Source organism: Monomorium pharaonis, chromosome 8, assembly GCF_013373865.1.
Source record: "Monomorium pharaonis isolate MP-MQ-018 chromosome 8, ASM1337386v2, whole genome shotgun sequence".
NCBI classification, from domain to species: domain Eukaryota; kingdom Metazoa; phylum Arthropoda; class Insecta; order Hymenoptera; family Formicidae; genus Monomorium; species Monomorium pharaonis.
In genome coordinates, this window is record NC_050474.1 from 840,597 (window position 1) to 857,596 (window position 17,000).

Here is a 17,000-nt window from a genome sequence, read left to right on the forward strand (position 1 = left end):
CGTAGTTACTGCGTGTCGACCAATTGTGCACGTACATTGCTCATTCATCGCGCAAGATTATTAGATGGATAAGCAGAGACCGTTAGACTGAATCCATCGCGCAAATAATCCACATCTCGCTCGTTTATTTATATCCGACGTAACGCGAGTAATGAAGGGTAGCTTAATATAAGATCGCACTTATTGATTGGATGTTTTATATACCAATTTTGATGTCAGTTGTGTTAATGGCGTAAATCCGATAGCGGTTTCGCAATGGTTTCACCGACCACCACCGAAACCGCGAGAGCGTTCCCTCTAGCAGTGATCTCACATGTGATCGAGATTCGTAAAATGCCGTACCCACATCGGTCGTCATATTCATAATTACGCATACCGAGCGCAAAAAATATACTCAAGGTTTCTGAATTTATTGCAACGTAACGGGAAATAACGCACGCGCAGGCGCGCCGAATAGCTTCCACGAGCGCCCTCAATTTCCGGTCGGATTCACGCTTCTCTTCTGTCTTGACGCATCAAGATGGTAGGTGTATAAGCTATTTTTATGCGTTTTTATCAATAAATAGCCCAGTAATCGTTGCCGCGAAATGTTTCACGAAATTCGCGTTTGCATTCTAATTATATCTATCACAATTAATCATAAATATTTATTATCATAATGTGACAATTTCACGTGAAGTGACAACATAACCTGTTTAATAGCATTAGTACAAAACGTTTTGATTCGATGCAACACGGCGATGCCTATATTCGGCCGAATTACGTGAATTCGCGTAAATTAGAAATTGAATGTGTTCGATCGATTATTTCTTCAGTCTTCAATAAAATTGTGTTGCAATGTCTGTTGGAATCTTACACAAATTCCGTCTCTATAGGTTAACGTACCGAAGCAGAGACGTACTTTTTGCAAGAAATGCAAAGTACACAAGAATCACAAAGTGACGCAGTACAAGAAAAGTAAGGAGAGACATGCCTCGCAGGGCAGAAGGCGTTACGACCGCAAACAGCAAGGATTTGGTGGTCAAACCAAGCCCATCTTCAGAAAGAAGGTGAGTGTGCGAGAAGTAGTTTAACACTATACATTTTTATTCAATGAATACAACAAAATAAAAATAAATATGATACCTCTTATGAAAATTCAAGGATATCCATTATAACAATATTCTGTGACGATATTTAAAAAATGTACATATAATGTACATATAAATAAAATGTGCATATAATGTTATTAATTCAGTTCATAACACAATATTGATAAGGTAAATTTTTATATGAATGTATTTTATTATATCACTTTAGGCAAAAACAACAAAGAAAATTGTGCTAAGGATGGAATGTACGGAATGCAAGTATAGAAAACAAATTCCATTGAAAAGATGCAAACACTTTGAACTGGGAGGTGATAAGAAGAGAAAGGTGAATATTCATACATCTACAAAATATTCAAATAAAAATAAAAACATGCATTAATTTTGACTAACGAGTACTCTTTTTTTTTCAGGGTCAAATGATTCAATTCTAAACTACCCACTCAATATCTTATATGTTCTGCATTCTGTATTTAATAAATAAATCTATAAGGATTTGTATGTTTTTTTTCTTTATTCTATATTTTATAATGCAAAAATGTCGAATAAGCCTAAGAGGCATTGGCGCATACATCACATAGCATTAGAACAATTACCTTCATACTTATTCACCTTGATTCTCATTGTTTTCTGACAATTGTGGTATAGAAACTATTTGTTGTGGATTGCTAACAAAATGAAAGGGACAAGAATATTTTAGCTTCATATTTGTGCTAGATAGATTAAAATTCAATTCACATGCATAGTAACAGTAACAATTACTTTTGATAACAGAATGTGGTCGAATTAACAAGTTAAAAATTGCTGCGATTGTTAATCTTGCCATTTAATGTTGAATGTACATTTTGTATCTTTCTACACAAGTGTTGAACTTACTCTAATATAGATGAATCCAATCCTTCTTGCTCCATTTTTAATTTAACCGCTTGTTTTGGTACTCCAAAGTGCAACATTTTAAAGTATTTTTCATAGCGTGGATCTTTAGCTGCAGATTGTACCTCTTTCTCTTCGTCTTTAGGCTTTATTTCACTGTCATCGGGCTCGTCCATCTCACATACCTCCACCTCTTCCAATTTATTTGTATTATATTCATTAACATTATTTGATTCTTTATGATGTTCTTGTTCTAAACCAGGTATAGAAGATAACTATGCAGAAGCAAAGTAAAACGTGCATGAAAAGATAAGTACAATCTATAAGTGAGCTATAAGCAATCTATAATTTATTGCTTGATAAAAACCAGTGAGAACACAGTTAATAGTGTGTAAAAAAGATCTTAAAAGATAACTTAAGAAAAGTGCAAATAAAAGGAATAATGTTTTGTAGCTTTTAACTTTTTGTATAATCTATAGCTCAATAAGATGTATTGGCATTGTATATTGTCATTGCAGATATTTTTAATAAATTTTTTTTTAATTTTGCAACAACAGATACTTCTTAAGTCACAGAATTGTATTATTGAAAACAATAAAACTATTAAAAAGTTAATAGTGTTTCAAAACTTTGAAAATTGAGCAAAAAGCCTAATGTACATAAATATTTCTAAAGGTGTGAACTATTCAAGTACAAATTGAATTAAATCAGATAAATTTTGATTTGATTCGAATTTGAATCTATGAATCCAAACTATTAAAAAATTTTGAATCTAAAAGACTTAAATATGAATCACATAAATTTTATGAAATATTTATCAAATAACTGATTATATTATATGATCAATATAAATTTTTTTACATAGAAAACTTTATTTATATATTAAAATTCCTACTTAATAATAATCAAGTAAAAGTTAGATTTCAATTCGAATTGATTCAAGTGTTAAAAAATTTTGAATTGTATATTTCTCAAATTTCCAATAAATGAAAAACATTTACAAACTTTTTAATAGCTTTATGGTATCCAAAAGGTCAAAATCTACAAAAGCTTTTTTTATAGATAAAACAATCCTTTTTAAAAATCTTTTCATATTATAAAAAAAATATACAAAGGTTGCACAAACACTTCGACTATATTCTTCTTAATACAACAAAAATATCATTATATTTTGATCTAAATTGCGAAACTTTTTGCACAATCTGTATAATAAATATCAAAATTGTTACCCGTGTCTCACTGGATTTTTCCTTTCGTCACTTGATTTATTTTTAGTCTTAATCATATTATCTTTTAAAATAATTCATTGTAAAGATTGTTTACTTTTACAATTTCTTTGTAAGAAACACTCACAATACACATACCCGTGATTCTAATATTTCTAACGATGCTTCTAACTTTTGCAATTTATTTTCGAAATTGAACAGTTTCTCCTCACAGGACAAGGCAAATTTATTCAGAAACATGACGGTATGCGTGATAAAGTGATTAATGAAGGAAACCGTTCGCTTTTGGTTGATAGGCGGCACCTAGAATACAAATCATTTCAGATTTGCTCCTCGACTGACGACGAATGATTTATACATGCATGAGAAACGTCAAAATCTTATCAACACCTTTGTGTAATCTATAGTTGGCTCAATTATCGGTATTTTATAATCACTCATTGTGAATTAGTTGTGTTCCAAAATCTCCGCTTTCAGTTTATTGAACTGTCAACAACTGTCAACTCACGTCATGTTGGAAAAATATCTCGGTTCAGTATTTCAGTGCGCAGGATTATAGAGAGTGAAAACGTTGTCCTGTTCTTTTTAGATGCACTACACTACACTACCACACACTACCAGAGAGGGCAGAGAGGAACCTGAGGCAACCTGAGAGCGGTCATCGCGCCGTTTTAAGGTGTTTTCATCCATCAGCGCCTCTATGTGCACAAAATGTGCACATTGAACTACGTAGTCAAATATCTATGAATCCCGTAGGTAATGTGCATGATTTTTGGGTCTCTTCTACGCGACAGGCCCAGAGTTATCACAGTGAGCAATCAGAGATTCTTTATTATGATTGGTTTCTGCTTCTAAATCCAACGAAGAACTAAAGATGAGAACCAATCATATTAGAGAATCACTGGCGCTCACTGATCCGCTTTATCTGCTAAACGCGCCCAATGTTAACTTATCTTAAACCAATCGAACAAACCAAAAACTTTACGATATATTTTGAGGTTAAGGGCCACTTGGACCAAACTCTGATTAACTTAATCGTTGATTAGTCCATTGGAATTGATTAATTGCATTTGTTAATCTTGCTTAACGACAAATACGATTGGTCAATTCCAATGGACTAATCAAGGATTAAGTTAATCAGAGTTTGATGCAAGTAGCCTTAAAATTTGATGTGATCTTGCCATTACTCCTTTTCATAAGTAGCAAATGCAGTAAAAGCTGTTCTATTTCTATTGTTCTATATTATTCCATCTAAAATTTGAATCATATTACATTTTGCAGAGACACTGATACAGGCTTAAATATCTATTCTTTTTGGCTGCACTTTCGGTACTTTTTTTCAAAATTTTCTCCCTTCCTTTTCTTCTCTTTTTACGTACAAACATTTCATAATTTGCATTCTGTATGTACGTACATGTGAATTATGTATTTCTGAAGTACGAGGTATGACGGCTAAATAGAACCTAAATTATTATGACGACTTCACGGTGCGTCATCCGATACTGTTCGTTGCACGTTTGAGGTTAGGTCCTCGGATCGGACGAGCGAGAAACGTTCGGCTGCGGTTCGACCTCGCGTAAGTGCATCCGTCTGTCAGCCGGGGATTCGACTGCATGGGGATTCTGCGGTACTCGAATATTCTCTGAAACATGGATTCGCCGCCGAATCTGGAGACCGTTTACCAGGCCGTGTTCTCTTTATATAACAATACAAATCCAGCTGAACCAGGAAAAGCGTCATTATGGCTGGGAGAATTGCAAAAATCGGTGAGCATATAATTGCGTTTTAACTCCATAAATTTTCAAAGTTTTCTTTCTGTGTTTGTTTTAAATTCAATCTTTATTTGTTATCCAGTACAAACATATTTTTTAATACATTCGCGTTAACGGCATTGTGAATTAAAAATATAGAAAGCCACTTTCTAACCTTAAAGAGGGATTATTAAATTGTTATATCTAATTATGTTATTATTATATGTAAACATATTTTTCTATATCAATCAAATGATAAATGAGTAAATGAGACATGAAATCAGTAATGTTGCATTTTTTGCTTGTGTTTTCTGCATAGTATAAGATGGTACAATTCCAATCATGATAAAATTTTGAATAAAATAAGATTTTCTCAATTAACTTTGATAGTTCTAATCTTATTATGTAATATCATCAATCATTTACTTGTTTATTTCACATAAAAATTATGTGAAAGGTTCTTATTTTTGATCAGAAAATTCTTTTTTAACAGTATAATTTTTGAACATGCAGGTGTTTAAATGTTAAGTATAAATTTAAATATAAGTATAATTTTAAATAGTAATAATTTAAAAATTATATTATTTCTTTTTTTTATTAGTTTCTCTTCTATTATCACAAAATGTAGGGACTAAAAAATTGTTTATTTGAAGAGAATACAAATTATAAATGTTCAAAATTGTACTTATTAAGATATATTTTAAAATACTTCTGAAGTAAAAATTAATCAATTTTGATTTCAATAATATTTTTTTATATTCATACATTAACTTAAATTGAAAAATTTTAAATTACACTGAAATTTGAATTGTTTGATTATTTTTATATTAAAAAATAAAAACATATGTTAAGAATTCGAAATTGTATTGCTTATTAAATTTAATATATTTTTAAAAATTAATTATTCTATTAGGAATTGTATTCAGCATTGAATTTTTTTTTTAATCTGGAAAGAAATGCACATTTTATTTAAAAGGTCGATAGTGACCTTTATTATCTTGGTAAAAAATTTAAATAGTAAAAAATGATTATTATACTATATGTATTTGTTTACATTATGTAACTTTTGTTTGAAGTTTTTTTATATAGTAAATATTTTGTGATTTATTTAAGATTATCAGGTTAGTACTAATAGTGACAGCTTAAATGACTTATCCTATACAACATTCTTTATCTTTGCAAAACAAATTATTTACCATATTTTAAGTTTTATAATTACTTTTATTATTTTGATATATGTATGGATATGTTTCTATAGGTATATGCATGGAAAATAGCTGATGAAATGTTACATCAAAAACGAAATATAGAGTCTTGTTATTTTGCTGCACAAACAATGCGTACCAAAATCCAGCTTTCCTTCCATGAATTACCTCAGGAAGCCCACACTTCGTTGCGAGATTCGCTAATGGAACATATATCGCAAATCAATGAACATACTAATTCTGCCATTGTTACTCAGGTACTTATTTATATTCTTTTATCAAATTCTGCTTTAAAATATTTTTGTAATTCTATTCTTTTGTAAATCTTATAGATTGTTATTTAATAATGTTAAATTTTGACGCTTACAGTTATGCTTAGCTCTGGCAGATTTGGCACTACAAATGTCCTCCTGGCAGAAACCAGTAGTAGATTTAATTAACAGGTTTGGAGGAAATACTGCAAATCTTTGGCCACTACTTGAAATAATGACGGTACTTCCAGAAGAAGTAAATTCAAGATCACTTAGGTACAATGCGATATCTTGTCACTTATTTGATGTTACGAAATGTCAAACAATTAAATTTATTTTTGTATTTTTTTCCAGGCTGGGATCTAATCATCGGCAACATATATTGCATGAACTTACAGCGAATGCAGATACTGTGACAGAATTTCTGGTATGTATGATAATGTGTGAGTGTGTATATGTGTGTGATGTCACATACAATAAATTTCTTAAAGCTTATATATTAATTTATTATTCCTGGAACAGATTATTATTAGTATTGGGCATTGATTAATCCATTTGTTAACTTAAATAATTGATCACAAATTTTAAAAACAGAATTAACATAATCAATCACAACGAAGTAATTGTTACGATTTTTATTAATCGATTAAATTTTTGTTTTCCTGATAAGTATAATCATCATTGATTTAATTGATTATTAAATCAAATACCGTTGATTAAAAAAATCTATTTTTAATTATTATTTAAATTTATAAACATTACACTTATAATGTTTATAAATAATTATAAACGTAAAAAATTTTTAATTAGTAACAGTTAATTATTTTTAATTAGTTTCAGTCATTGAATTAATTATGTTATTTTTAATTAGTCAGCTTTAGTAATTGAATTACAATTATATACAATTTAATCAATTTTAATACAATTTTAATCAATTTATTGTATTGGTAAACAATTTAATTGATTAATATCTTTATTTATTTCAACTAAAAAATTTTAATCATTTATTATTAGGGCACAGACGTTTGTGCACGATTTTGTATTGTTCACGTGCGAGTGAATTGAATGCTCACTGAAGTGAAGCAACATTTCTTAAGGAGATGCGACTGTATCCAATCTTTCCGAATATGATGCTCTCGCGTCACCATGAAAAATCGTTGCTATCTCATTTCAGCAAGCATTGAATTTATTGATACGCAGCAATTCTTTGCGCGTGACATGAATATCCTATTCATTATAATTAAAACCTAAATTTTTAATCTTAATTATTAATAAATTGATTAAATTTTGCCTAATACTAATTTATAGTTTATTTTCTTCACTTACAATCTTTAACTCTTCTATGTACCTCGTCTCTTCAGCCATTTGTGTACAAGAGCGGTTTACTAATAATCAACAGATCAGAGTTCGAGCTGAACTCTCATCTCATATATGCCTCGCTAAAAGGTTAGAGACTGTAGATTTTACAAATCTCTCGTATTTACCTTAATAAAAGATTGAGGTAAAACGAAAAAAGAATTTTAAAAAATGAGAATTAAAAGAATAAAGATATTAAATTGAAAGATTTAAAAAAAAGAAGAAGATTGTACACTGTATAATTTTAAAGTCCATATTATTAGAGATTGAGGATTACGAATTAGATGTCAAAATTCAACAAATTGGACCAAGACGGATTAATATTAAAGTTAGTTGAGGGAGTCGAATTCTAATTATCTATTTCCAATATTTTCCTCGCATCTCCCGATTTCCAATATTTAGGGTCGGTTGTTCCAACTTCTTGGTAAACTTAACTGTCAGATAAATATATGTTTGTCTTTATTTATTTAAGAAAAGAAATGAAGATGGACACATGCTTACCTGGTAGGTAAGTTTACCAAGAAGTTGGAACAACTGGCCCTTAATCTAATATGAACTTACAGCTTAAAAACCTCTAAAATATCCACCCAAAAGATACTTAAAGTAAGGAATTAATTTCCAATAAAATGTATATAAATGTATACATAAATGTATATATATTAACCATATTTCTAGTACACATTTTTGCGGCATCCAAAAACATATTATATAAAAACTATATATAAATCAGGTATTGGGTAAAATAGTTTTTTAAAACAAAATTAAGTTAAAGTCTGTGATAGTACGTGCGTACGTGTCTTATAAAATTAATTTACTTATGTTGAAATTTATGTTAAAATTAAGTTACGTTAAACTAAAAGTTTAACATCTTATTTCTAAATTGTAAGTCAACATGAAATAACAAAGAAACTTTTTTTCTATTTTTTTTAAATGAAAATATTTTTGTATATAAATTTCTATTTAGAAAAAAATTAATTTTGAAGTTTATATATTTTAAAAATAATTGTTCGAAGTTAAAAGTTGACTTAAAATTAGTTAAGTTAAAATTATTATATTAAAACTTTATTTTTTAACTAATCACTACCCAATCCCGATATATACACATTTTATTTTAACGTTGGTATTTCATATATAGTGTAATTGCAGAAAATGTGCCTAAAAAACAGCGGTGATAATTTACAAATCCAAGTGACTATTTTGCGATGTTTTACCAGCTGGATAACCGTTCATGCAATATCACTTAAGGCTGTACCTTCAAGCGAGGTAGTCGTTTATGCCTTGCAAGTAAGTCTCTTGATAAAACTGATAAAATGTTCTCAAGAATATTCATTGTTTTCTGCTTTTCTTTATCAAACGATTCTACTTTCCAGATACTCAGCAATCATATGGCCGTTTCGCAACTTCACGAAACGGCTAGTGATTGTATCTGCATAATTTTACAAGCATTAGGGGAAGATAGCAATACCAATCGTGGTAGTGACAACGAAATAAATGTGCAGTTGCAACAATTGCAATTGTGCCTTTTCACAAGTGTTATGAATTTAGAACAACCATATCACTTATCTGTTGCACACGAAGATATGGAAAAGTAAATAATTTAATTTACTTAAGTATATTTGTGAAGCATAAACCTAGTCATTAAATATATTGCAGGTCTATAAATTATTGTCGAATATTTACGGAACTGGCCGAAACATTTCTAGAAACTATGGTAACTGGTAGTGAAGATGGAAAGCAGCATTATGCTATAAAAATTTTGGATCTTGTCCTCACATGTGTTGGTCATCATGATTATGAGGTATCTAAAATATATATGTTACTTTATTATTACATCAGATAAATATAAATTAAAATTCTTGTTAATTCAATAATTTTTTTTTTTTAAGGTTGCACAAATAACTTTTAACCTATGGTATCGGCTATCAGAAGTTCTTTATCAGAAAAATAATGATGATCTTAATGCCGTATTTCGACCGCATATAGAGAGACTGATTGGTGCCCTCTGTAGACATTGCCAAATGGAACCAGATCATGTCAGTATATTTTAATACTATTAGGATTTTATTAAATAACATCTTACAGAGACAACAGAATAATAGTAATTAAAAGTATGTATTAATTGTTAGTTGGGCCTCGTGGAGGAAGGTGGCGGAGGAGAAGAATTCGCTGACTTCCGAAATCGTGTATCGGATTTAATAAAGGATGTAGTGTTTGTAGTTGGAAGTAGTCACTGTTTTCGACAAATGTTTTCGTCACTGACTGGGGGACTTGGCCCGCAGGGTCAACCTGTACATACACCTACCTGGGACTCGACCGAAGCTGCGCTTTTCATAATGCAGGCGGTAGCAAAAAACATTCTACCGTACGATTCTTTTATACATATTTGTTATGAAGGAAACATAAAAATCAAATATATATAAGTAAATTTTCATATTTTTATAACAGGGAAGAAAATGATGTGGTTCCAAAAGTAGTGGAAGCTATTCTTAATTTACCGGAAAACACTCATATAGCCGTACGTTACACTAGTATTCTCCTTTTAGGCGAGCTATGTGAATGGATAGATAGGCATCCGCAATCCTTAGGTAAGACTTTGATAAATTCCTATCATCAATTTGAATATTTCAACGACGATTAAAATATACTTTTCTTATTTCAGAACCAGTTTTAAATTTCCTTTTAGACTGTTTAAATCAAAAAGGTTTAGGAAGTGCTGCTTCGGGTGCATTATTAAGTATATGTACAGCTTGCCCATTGCACATGACGACGCATTTTTCTGGACTTTTGCAAATAGCACGTTCTCTTGACAATTTTGCTATCAGTAATGATGCAGCCATTGGCCTATTAAAAGGTTGGATAACATTTTTTTTATAAGTTACATTACAAAGTGTACGCGATTACAAAATATATATTTATTATGTATCTAATTTTTTTCATAATAACTAATTGTCATAGGAGTATCGATAATTTTGGCGAGGTTACCACCCGAGGGAATTACACCGGCAGTAAGAGAATTGTGCTGCTTTCAAGCGAGTTCCCTGTGGACGCTTCTTTCAGATAAAGTTCCAATCGAGAGAGGAACAAAGACTGATCCTGTGATATGGTTGGATAGATTAACTGCTATATTTAAACATACTAATCCTCAAATCGATGATCCTAATAAGCCTCATCCTTGTCAAAGTGTAATCACTGAGGTGAATGTTATCAGAGACGAGAAAGCCTCTTGCAAGATTCTTAACGCTAATGATATTCTTTATGTTTACGCGTAGATGTGGCCTGTATTGTCAAATGTATGTGAAACATATCAACGAGACGTGAGAGTCATGGAGAGATGTTGCCGTTGCATACGTTTTGCGGTGCGCTGTGTGGGCAAACACGGTGCCCATTTGCTCGAGCCAATTGTGAAACAGGTAATGACTTCTGAACATAATAACGATAACTAATACTGTTATTACTTCACTTATTAAATATATTTGTTTTCTTTCTGTACAGATCGTACCACTATACACGGTACATAAACATAGCTGTTTCTTATATCTTGGCTCTATATTGGTGGACGAGTACGCAACTGACTCGGAATGTGTATGGAATCTTTTAAATATGTTACAAGCTTTTATCTGCCCCACTTTTGCCCTCCTGGAACAAGAAGATGGTTTGAAAAATCACCCTGATACGGTAGATGATCTATTTAGGCTATGCGCCAGGTATAGCAATGATTAATTAATATTATCGATTATCATTTTTATTAAAATTTGATCTCATATTTAATTCTTTTTTAAAAAGGTTTCTTCAAAGGGCTCCTATTCCTTTATTACATTCTCCTATTATTGGGAGCATTGTAGATTGTGCTATAATGGCTTGCAGTTTGGATCACAGGGATGCTAATAGTTCAGTAATGAAATTTTTTTATGATCTTTTACATAGTGGGCGTGGTTATAAGGTAATTTTGAAAACTTTTTTAAAGATGTTAAAAAATAATATTTACTTAATATGTGTATACTTTAATAGATTATCACCAACTTTATATATTCTATTTTTTATTTTTCAGGATCGATCAGACTTCACGATACGACGACAATTAGTACAAAATATATTGCAAGAAAAAGGCCAAACATTAGTCATAAAATTGCTACACGCTTCAGTGTTTGATTTGTCTTCATATATGCTGTCCGATGTGGCGGATGTCATCATAGAACTTACCCGAAGTAATGCAGACGTATGTATTTCGTTTCTTTCCTATATACTTTACATGTGTTTCTTGTAAATCATACTTTATATTTTTTATCAGCTTATGTCAAAATGGTTGGAAGAAGCCATTAAAACAATGCCGTCGCAAAACGCAGGCGGAGCCCCTACAGCAACGCCTGAGCAATTGCTTGAATTTCACAGTACAGTGACGAGGTATGTATCATACAATTTTACATCGCAAATATAAATAGCATCAAAAAAATTCATAGTAACACAAAAATCAGACACTATTTCGATATTTACTTATAACTGATTAATTTGCTATGAATTTTTTGCGCAACTCACAAAACTTAATTGATTCATATCTTTTTGTTTTTTGTTTTTGTTTTTTAATATTCTAGGTCAGAAACACCAAAAACTGTCACAAATGCTCTACGAAATTTCGCGCGCCTGTATCGCTAATGCATTTTAATGTATATATACTTGATTAAATTTCTCAAAAAAATTCATATTCATAAGATCTTCCAGCGAGTTTCGATTTTCATATCTCGAAACAAAATTTGCTATGGTGAGTTTTAATGCTGTACAAATATATTAGCAAAAAAATATCAAGATTTTTTTTATATTCTTACTATCTATAGTTATGTTTGCAAACCACATATATATGTATATATTGTATTTCGATAAAAATGTCCTTTGTAAGTATGTATTAAGATTTTTTCTTCGAATATTTATTTTTATCGATTTTCCTTAATTGTTACACATATGTATATGGGAAACACATCTATATATTAATATTTATTATTATTATATATAAATATATAAATGATGATGCATATAAGAGAAGAAAACTTTTAATTTTAATATATTAATGAACTTTGAAGAATTTAAAATAGAATACAGAAATTAATTATTCTTTGCAGACATACTATAAATAGTAAATTTGTGAAATCCCTTAAGACGATGTACATGTCAAAGATTTTATTTATAAATCAATTGGATTATATCGAATCATTTTTACGCGTGTGCATACACATTATTTTAGAAAATTCTCAAGTTTTTAAATGCTTAAACTGAATACAATTATGTATTAATTTTATTCAACATAAAAACCGGTAATTTTTAAAAATATGAATATAATTAAATTTTGTAAATATAAATATAATTAATTACATTTTTGTTTATTGCATTAATTACTTAATAGCACATAAAAAACACATTTGAAATTACAGTAACTTTCAGTTTGTAAATTCACATTACGAGCCATGCATATAAAAAATAATAAACTTTTATAAATTACATGCACAAGTTTTAATTAAAAAAGAAGTTTCTCAAGTTTATCATATCAGATTACCAGCCGTTATTTTTATTTACTGTGTAAAACGTATTAGGCATTATTAGGCATATACTTTTAAATTGAACAATTAACTCACGCTACTTATTCAATTTTGTAAAGCTAGCTAATTTCTGATCTGTATATTGTAGTATCATAGCAAAAGAAATTTTCTTACAATTGTATCAATAAAATATGCGAATATAATTATTCGCATTAAAAAGAATTTTAGAAATTTGTACAAGAGTTTTTCCATGTTTACATATATAAAATATATCTCTAGTGGGTATATATATTTTAAGTATACTCTACATAACAATTATGTAACGGGTACAAGTAGTGAAAACTACTGTTGCTGTGTTACTGCAATAAATACACGAAGGATGATAATTATACAATTATCTTTATTATTGAAAATTATTGTTATTGTTTAGCTTGACGTTGAATCTAATGTTTAAGTGTACAGATATACAGCTATAAGATCGCTTTTTCTTCGTGGAGTCAATGTACAGAATGAAATACTTGTGATTAAGGATAAAGAACGATAGGAAACGAGAATTTGTATTGTGCCGCATGTACGACATAACACATCGTTGTCAAAGCTCATTCAACCTCGGCGGTACTCTCCGCGAGTACTGCTCGATGTAGCATTTATGCTGAGCGCTAATCGTTCATTTTGTTTCACGTAAATCTTCAATGATATTTCGAATAAAGTAATATTTTTTACCAAAACGTCGCTTTTAGTTATGGAGGGCACGACAATCTCGGCGAGTTTCCAAAAAAAAGACACGTCGGATTGGCGATACTTGTGCTCATTGCGAGAGCTGTGTCGGCAGGAAGAAAAAAATCTGTTCTCAAAACCGCCAGCTGCGCAACGCACCGTTCGCTCGAGCATACGCTCGTGATCGTGCGTTCTCGGTCGCAAGGTGAGCCGGAAATATTCGAGTTGCCCCTCGAAGGGAGGGAGAGGAGGGAAACAGCAAATGTGCAGGTGCCGTGCCGTCCGACGTCGCGTCGGCTTTCTTTTTGCGAAATGGCCCGTATTACCTTGCGCTGACGCACACGGCTCGTGATGCACATGCAAATTCCCATGAAAATCTGTCCGCTTTGTCTCAAGCAAACGCGTTTCTATTTTAATTAGTGCTCGGAAACGTCAAGTGATTGAATAATTTTCCCAGTTCGAATCTTAAGACCGTCAAATAGTTCGAACCTTTTACACTGAAATGTGTTCAAACTGTTTAAATTCATTTCAAATTTGAAAGTTCGAAATTATTATATTTACATTAATTTAGTAACGTATTAATGTAGAAAAAAAAACTTTAAAAACTGTTATTCATTTCTAATTCATATTTCCATCTTTCTTACGTTGGAAAAACTCGGATGAAATTTTTTTTCAAAAAATATAAATATTAAAGAAAGGGAAAGAAATATCTGTCCATCGCTTTTGAATAGATAATCTTTTCATTTCCGGACATTCCGATTTCATTTCCAATGAACCATAGTTGGTTTTTGTCTGATCTAACTGATTGTAAATGTCTCTTTGTTACTTTTTTATAAGATTCGATTGCTATTCTTCAGATTTTCTCAGTATATTGTCTGAACTGTCCAAAATATTCGAAGTAAATTGCTTTTTTTTCACGGACTATTTAATCGAACATACGATATGTTTGAATCTTTTGTCTGAGCCCAAATTTTAATCTTTAAAGTACCTTTGTGAAAAATTTTTTTTAGTACTGCCATCTCGTTCAATCACTTTTTCATATGTTTAAAATGATTCCAAAAATTCATGAACGTGCTCTCAAGTTTCTAGAACAAATTATACTTTATTTCAGAAAATAAGACGTGATATAATTTAATTACCTTTGAAATTTTGAAAAACTTCTACGAATAGAAATCGATGAAACATGAGGTATCCATGATAGTGTTTCAAAAGTTAAATATTACGAGAATTTAGTCATTCAATGAATATTTCAATCCAAAATCTTCATAGTATCGTTCGATCGTTTATGGCGATATAGATAGATTCTTTTTATATCGTCAAAAAAAGTATTTAATTAAAAATATTAAAATGTTTCATTTCTGTCTTCCTTTTTAAATGCTTAAAAACATTTCAAACTGTTGAAAAGTTTTAAAACATTAATATTTTACAAATAAAAACCAAAATATCTAAAAGTTAAAAACTTCTTTTTTCACTGTACACGCACTGTCTTTTTTGCACTGTTTTATTTTACGTCGCAGATTAACATCGTTTTACGATAGATAAATCATAAGAGATGAGAAGAGTGTCCTTCCCGGTAAAGCGAGCCGTTTTGTGTCGTGCTGGCAGAAAATTCTGCCTGCACACGTCCAATTCGGGATATCGGATAGAAAGCGGTGGATCGTCCCGAGACCCTGGCGGACAGAGCGTACACATTGGCGGCCGGCAGGTTCGGATGCCGCGTCCTCCGCGCCAGGACATTGCTGGCAGTCTCGGTGCCTGAGTCACTCGGCTCAGATCGCGTTATGACTCAGACACGGACGGGCGTTATTGGCTAAGGAATTGGTTTCTAACAAAGGAATGTTGTTGCAAGCGGGCAAGCCAGCCGGAGCGCTCGACGCGTCTCGTCTTCGCACCGCTTTCTCCGTTCGCACGCTCGAGCGAATAATTACGAGGTTTCGGATAATTACGAATTTATTGATCCTTTTCCAGTGTATCATTTACATTTTTTGTCCATTTTTATGTGGAATTAATTTTGACCTCGGTTTAATTTACTTTCTATCTTTTATCAATTCAAAAAATTTGAAAAAAAATGTAAAGAATATAAGTTACCAAAGAATATAAGTAAACCAAGCTTAACCCTTAGGTACGATGTGAAAAAAGAACCCCCTTGGTATCGTCATAGATCCTTTGCGTCCAATTATTTTTTTATTTATTTAAAGTAATTCAAAAAATTGGTAAAAATTTATGATGATACTTTCAAATTTCTAGAACAAATATCTGTGTGCTCCGTTGTAATTATATTTTTGAAAAAATATTATTACTGAAGATTAATTAAAATTGAGTAAAAGAGTTATTTGACTTAAAAGATTGTAACTTTTTATAATAAATGCATATTAAATAATGACTCTAGAATTTTCTAGTTTGGCAGACTGGCAACAGATTTGGTGAGAAAGTGTTAGCAGACCTCTGAGTTCGCATTCTGCTTAAATTCTGTTGACAGAACTTGTTAAAATTCTATAACATTCTAGACTGGCAGAAATCGAGCAAATCCTGTTGATGTCAGACCGACAGCAGAAATCAAACAGACACTGTTATTTTAAACATTTTTGTGATGTTATTACTATTTAAAAATCTGTAAAATGTATGTATATTTCATATATATTTTTTAAATTTAATATATATATATATATATATATATATATATATAAAATAAAGTTTATACAATTAAATTTAAAAAATGTGTATGTCGTGGTTTGTGTTCTCTGTACACTAGTGATTATTTTTTAAATACTATGCCTGTTAACTTTCTTAGTGCAAAGACAATGTCTCGCACAGAGTGCTACAAAAATAATTATGATATGTTCCAATTACGATCATATAGACTTTGATTATACAGGAAAGCTGATAAATTTTACACGCGAAAGACCTAGCAGTATAGTCTCTTGCAATTATTATATTCGGTAGTAGCGCAGATCCTGTAACGATTTCTGCCGTCAAATACCCGTCCAGCTTTTGTTTAAAAAGCAGGA

At 30.8% G+C, this 17,000-nt stretch overlaps 3 protein-coding genes across 3 annotated transcripts; 2 read left to right on the forward strand and 1 right to left on the reverse strand.

Moving 5' to 3' along the window:
- Positions 1 to 383: 383 nt before the first annotated feature.
- On the forward strand, positions 384 to 1,589 carry LOC105829391 (60S ribosomal protein L44). Its single transcript, XM_012668170.3, has 4 exons — positions 384 to 523; positions 876 to 1,049; positions 1,300 to 1,416; positions 1,502 to 1,589. The coding sequence occupies exons 1-4, from the start codon at positions 521 to 523 to the stop codon at positions 1,520 to 1,522; spliced, it is 315 nt and encodes a 104-aa protein (XP_012523624.1). The 5' UTR covers positions 384 to 520; the 3' UTR covers positions 1,523 to 1,589.
- LOC105829390 (WASH complex subunit 3) lies at positions 1,584 to 3,818 on the reverse strand. The gene is made up of 4 exons (XM_012668169.3): positions 3,578 to 3,818; positions 3,326 to 3,490; positions 1,965 to 2,236; positions 1,584 to 1,756 (listed from the first exon to the last, which is right to left on the reverse strand). The coding sequence occupies exons 1-4, from the start codon at positions 3,626 to 3,628 to the stop codon at positions 1,693 to 1,695; spliced, it is 552 nt and encodes a 183-aa protein (XP_012523623.1). The 5' UTR covers positions 3,629 to 3,818; the 3' UTR covers positions 1,584 to 1,692.
- Positions 3,819 to 4,344: 526 nt separating this feature from the next.
- LOC105829393 (transportin-3) lies at positions 4,345 to 12,643 on the forward strand. The gene is made up of 18 exons (XM_012668172.3): positions 4,345 to 4,953; positions 6,197 to 6,400; positions 6,513 to 6,670; positions 6,749 to 6,821; positions 8,897 to 9,034; positions 9,121 to 9,338; positions 9,404 to 9,548; positions 9,637 to 9,783; positions 9,877 to 10,112; positions 10,196 to 10,335; positions 10,410 to 10,601; positions 10,706 to 10,944; positions 11,020 to 11,160; positions 11,243 to 11,454; positions 11,534 to 11,690; positions 11,799 to 11,966; positions 12,039 to 12,151; positions 12,340 to 12,643. Exons 1-18 carry the CDS (start codon positions 4,837 to 4,839, stop codon positions 12,398 to 12,400), a joined length of 2,859 nt encoding a protein of 952 aa, XP_012523626.1. The 5' UTR covers positions 4,345 to 4,836; the 3' UTR covers positions 12,401 to 12,643.
- The last annotated feature ends 4,357 nt before the right edge of the window (positions 12,644 to 17,000 follow it).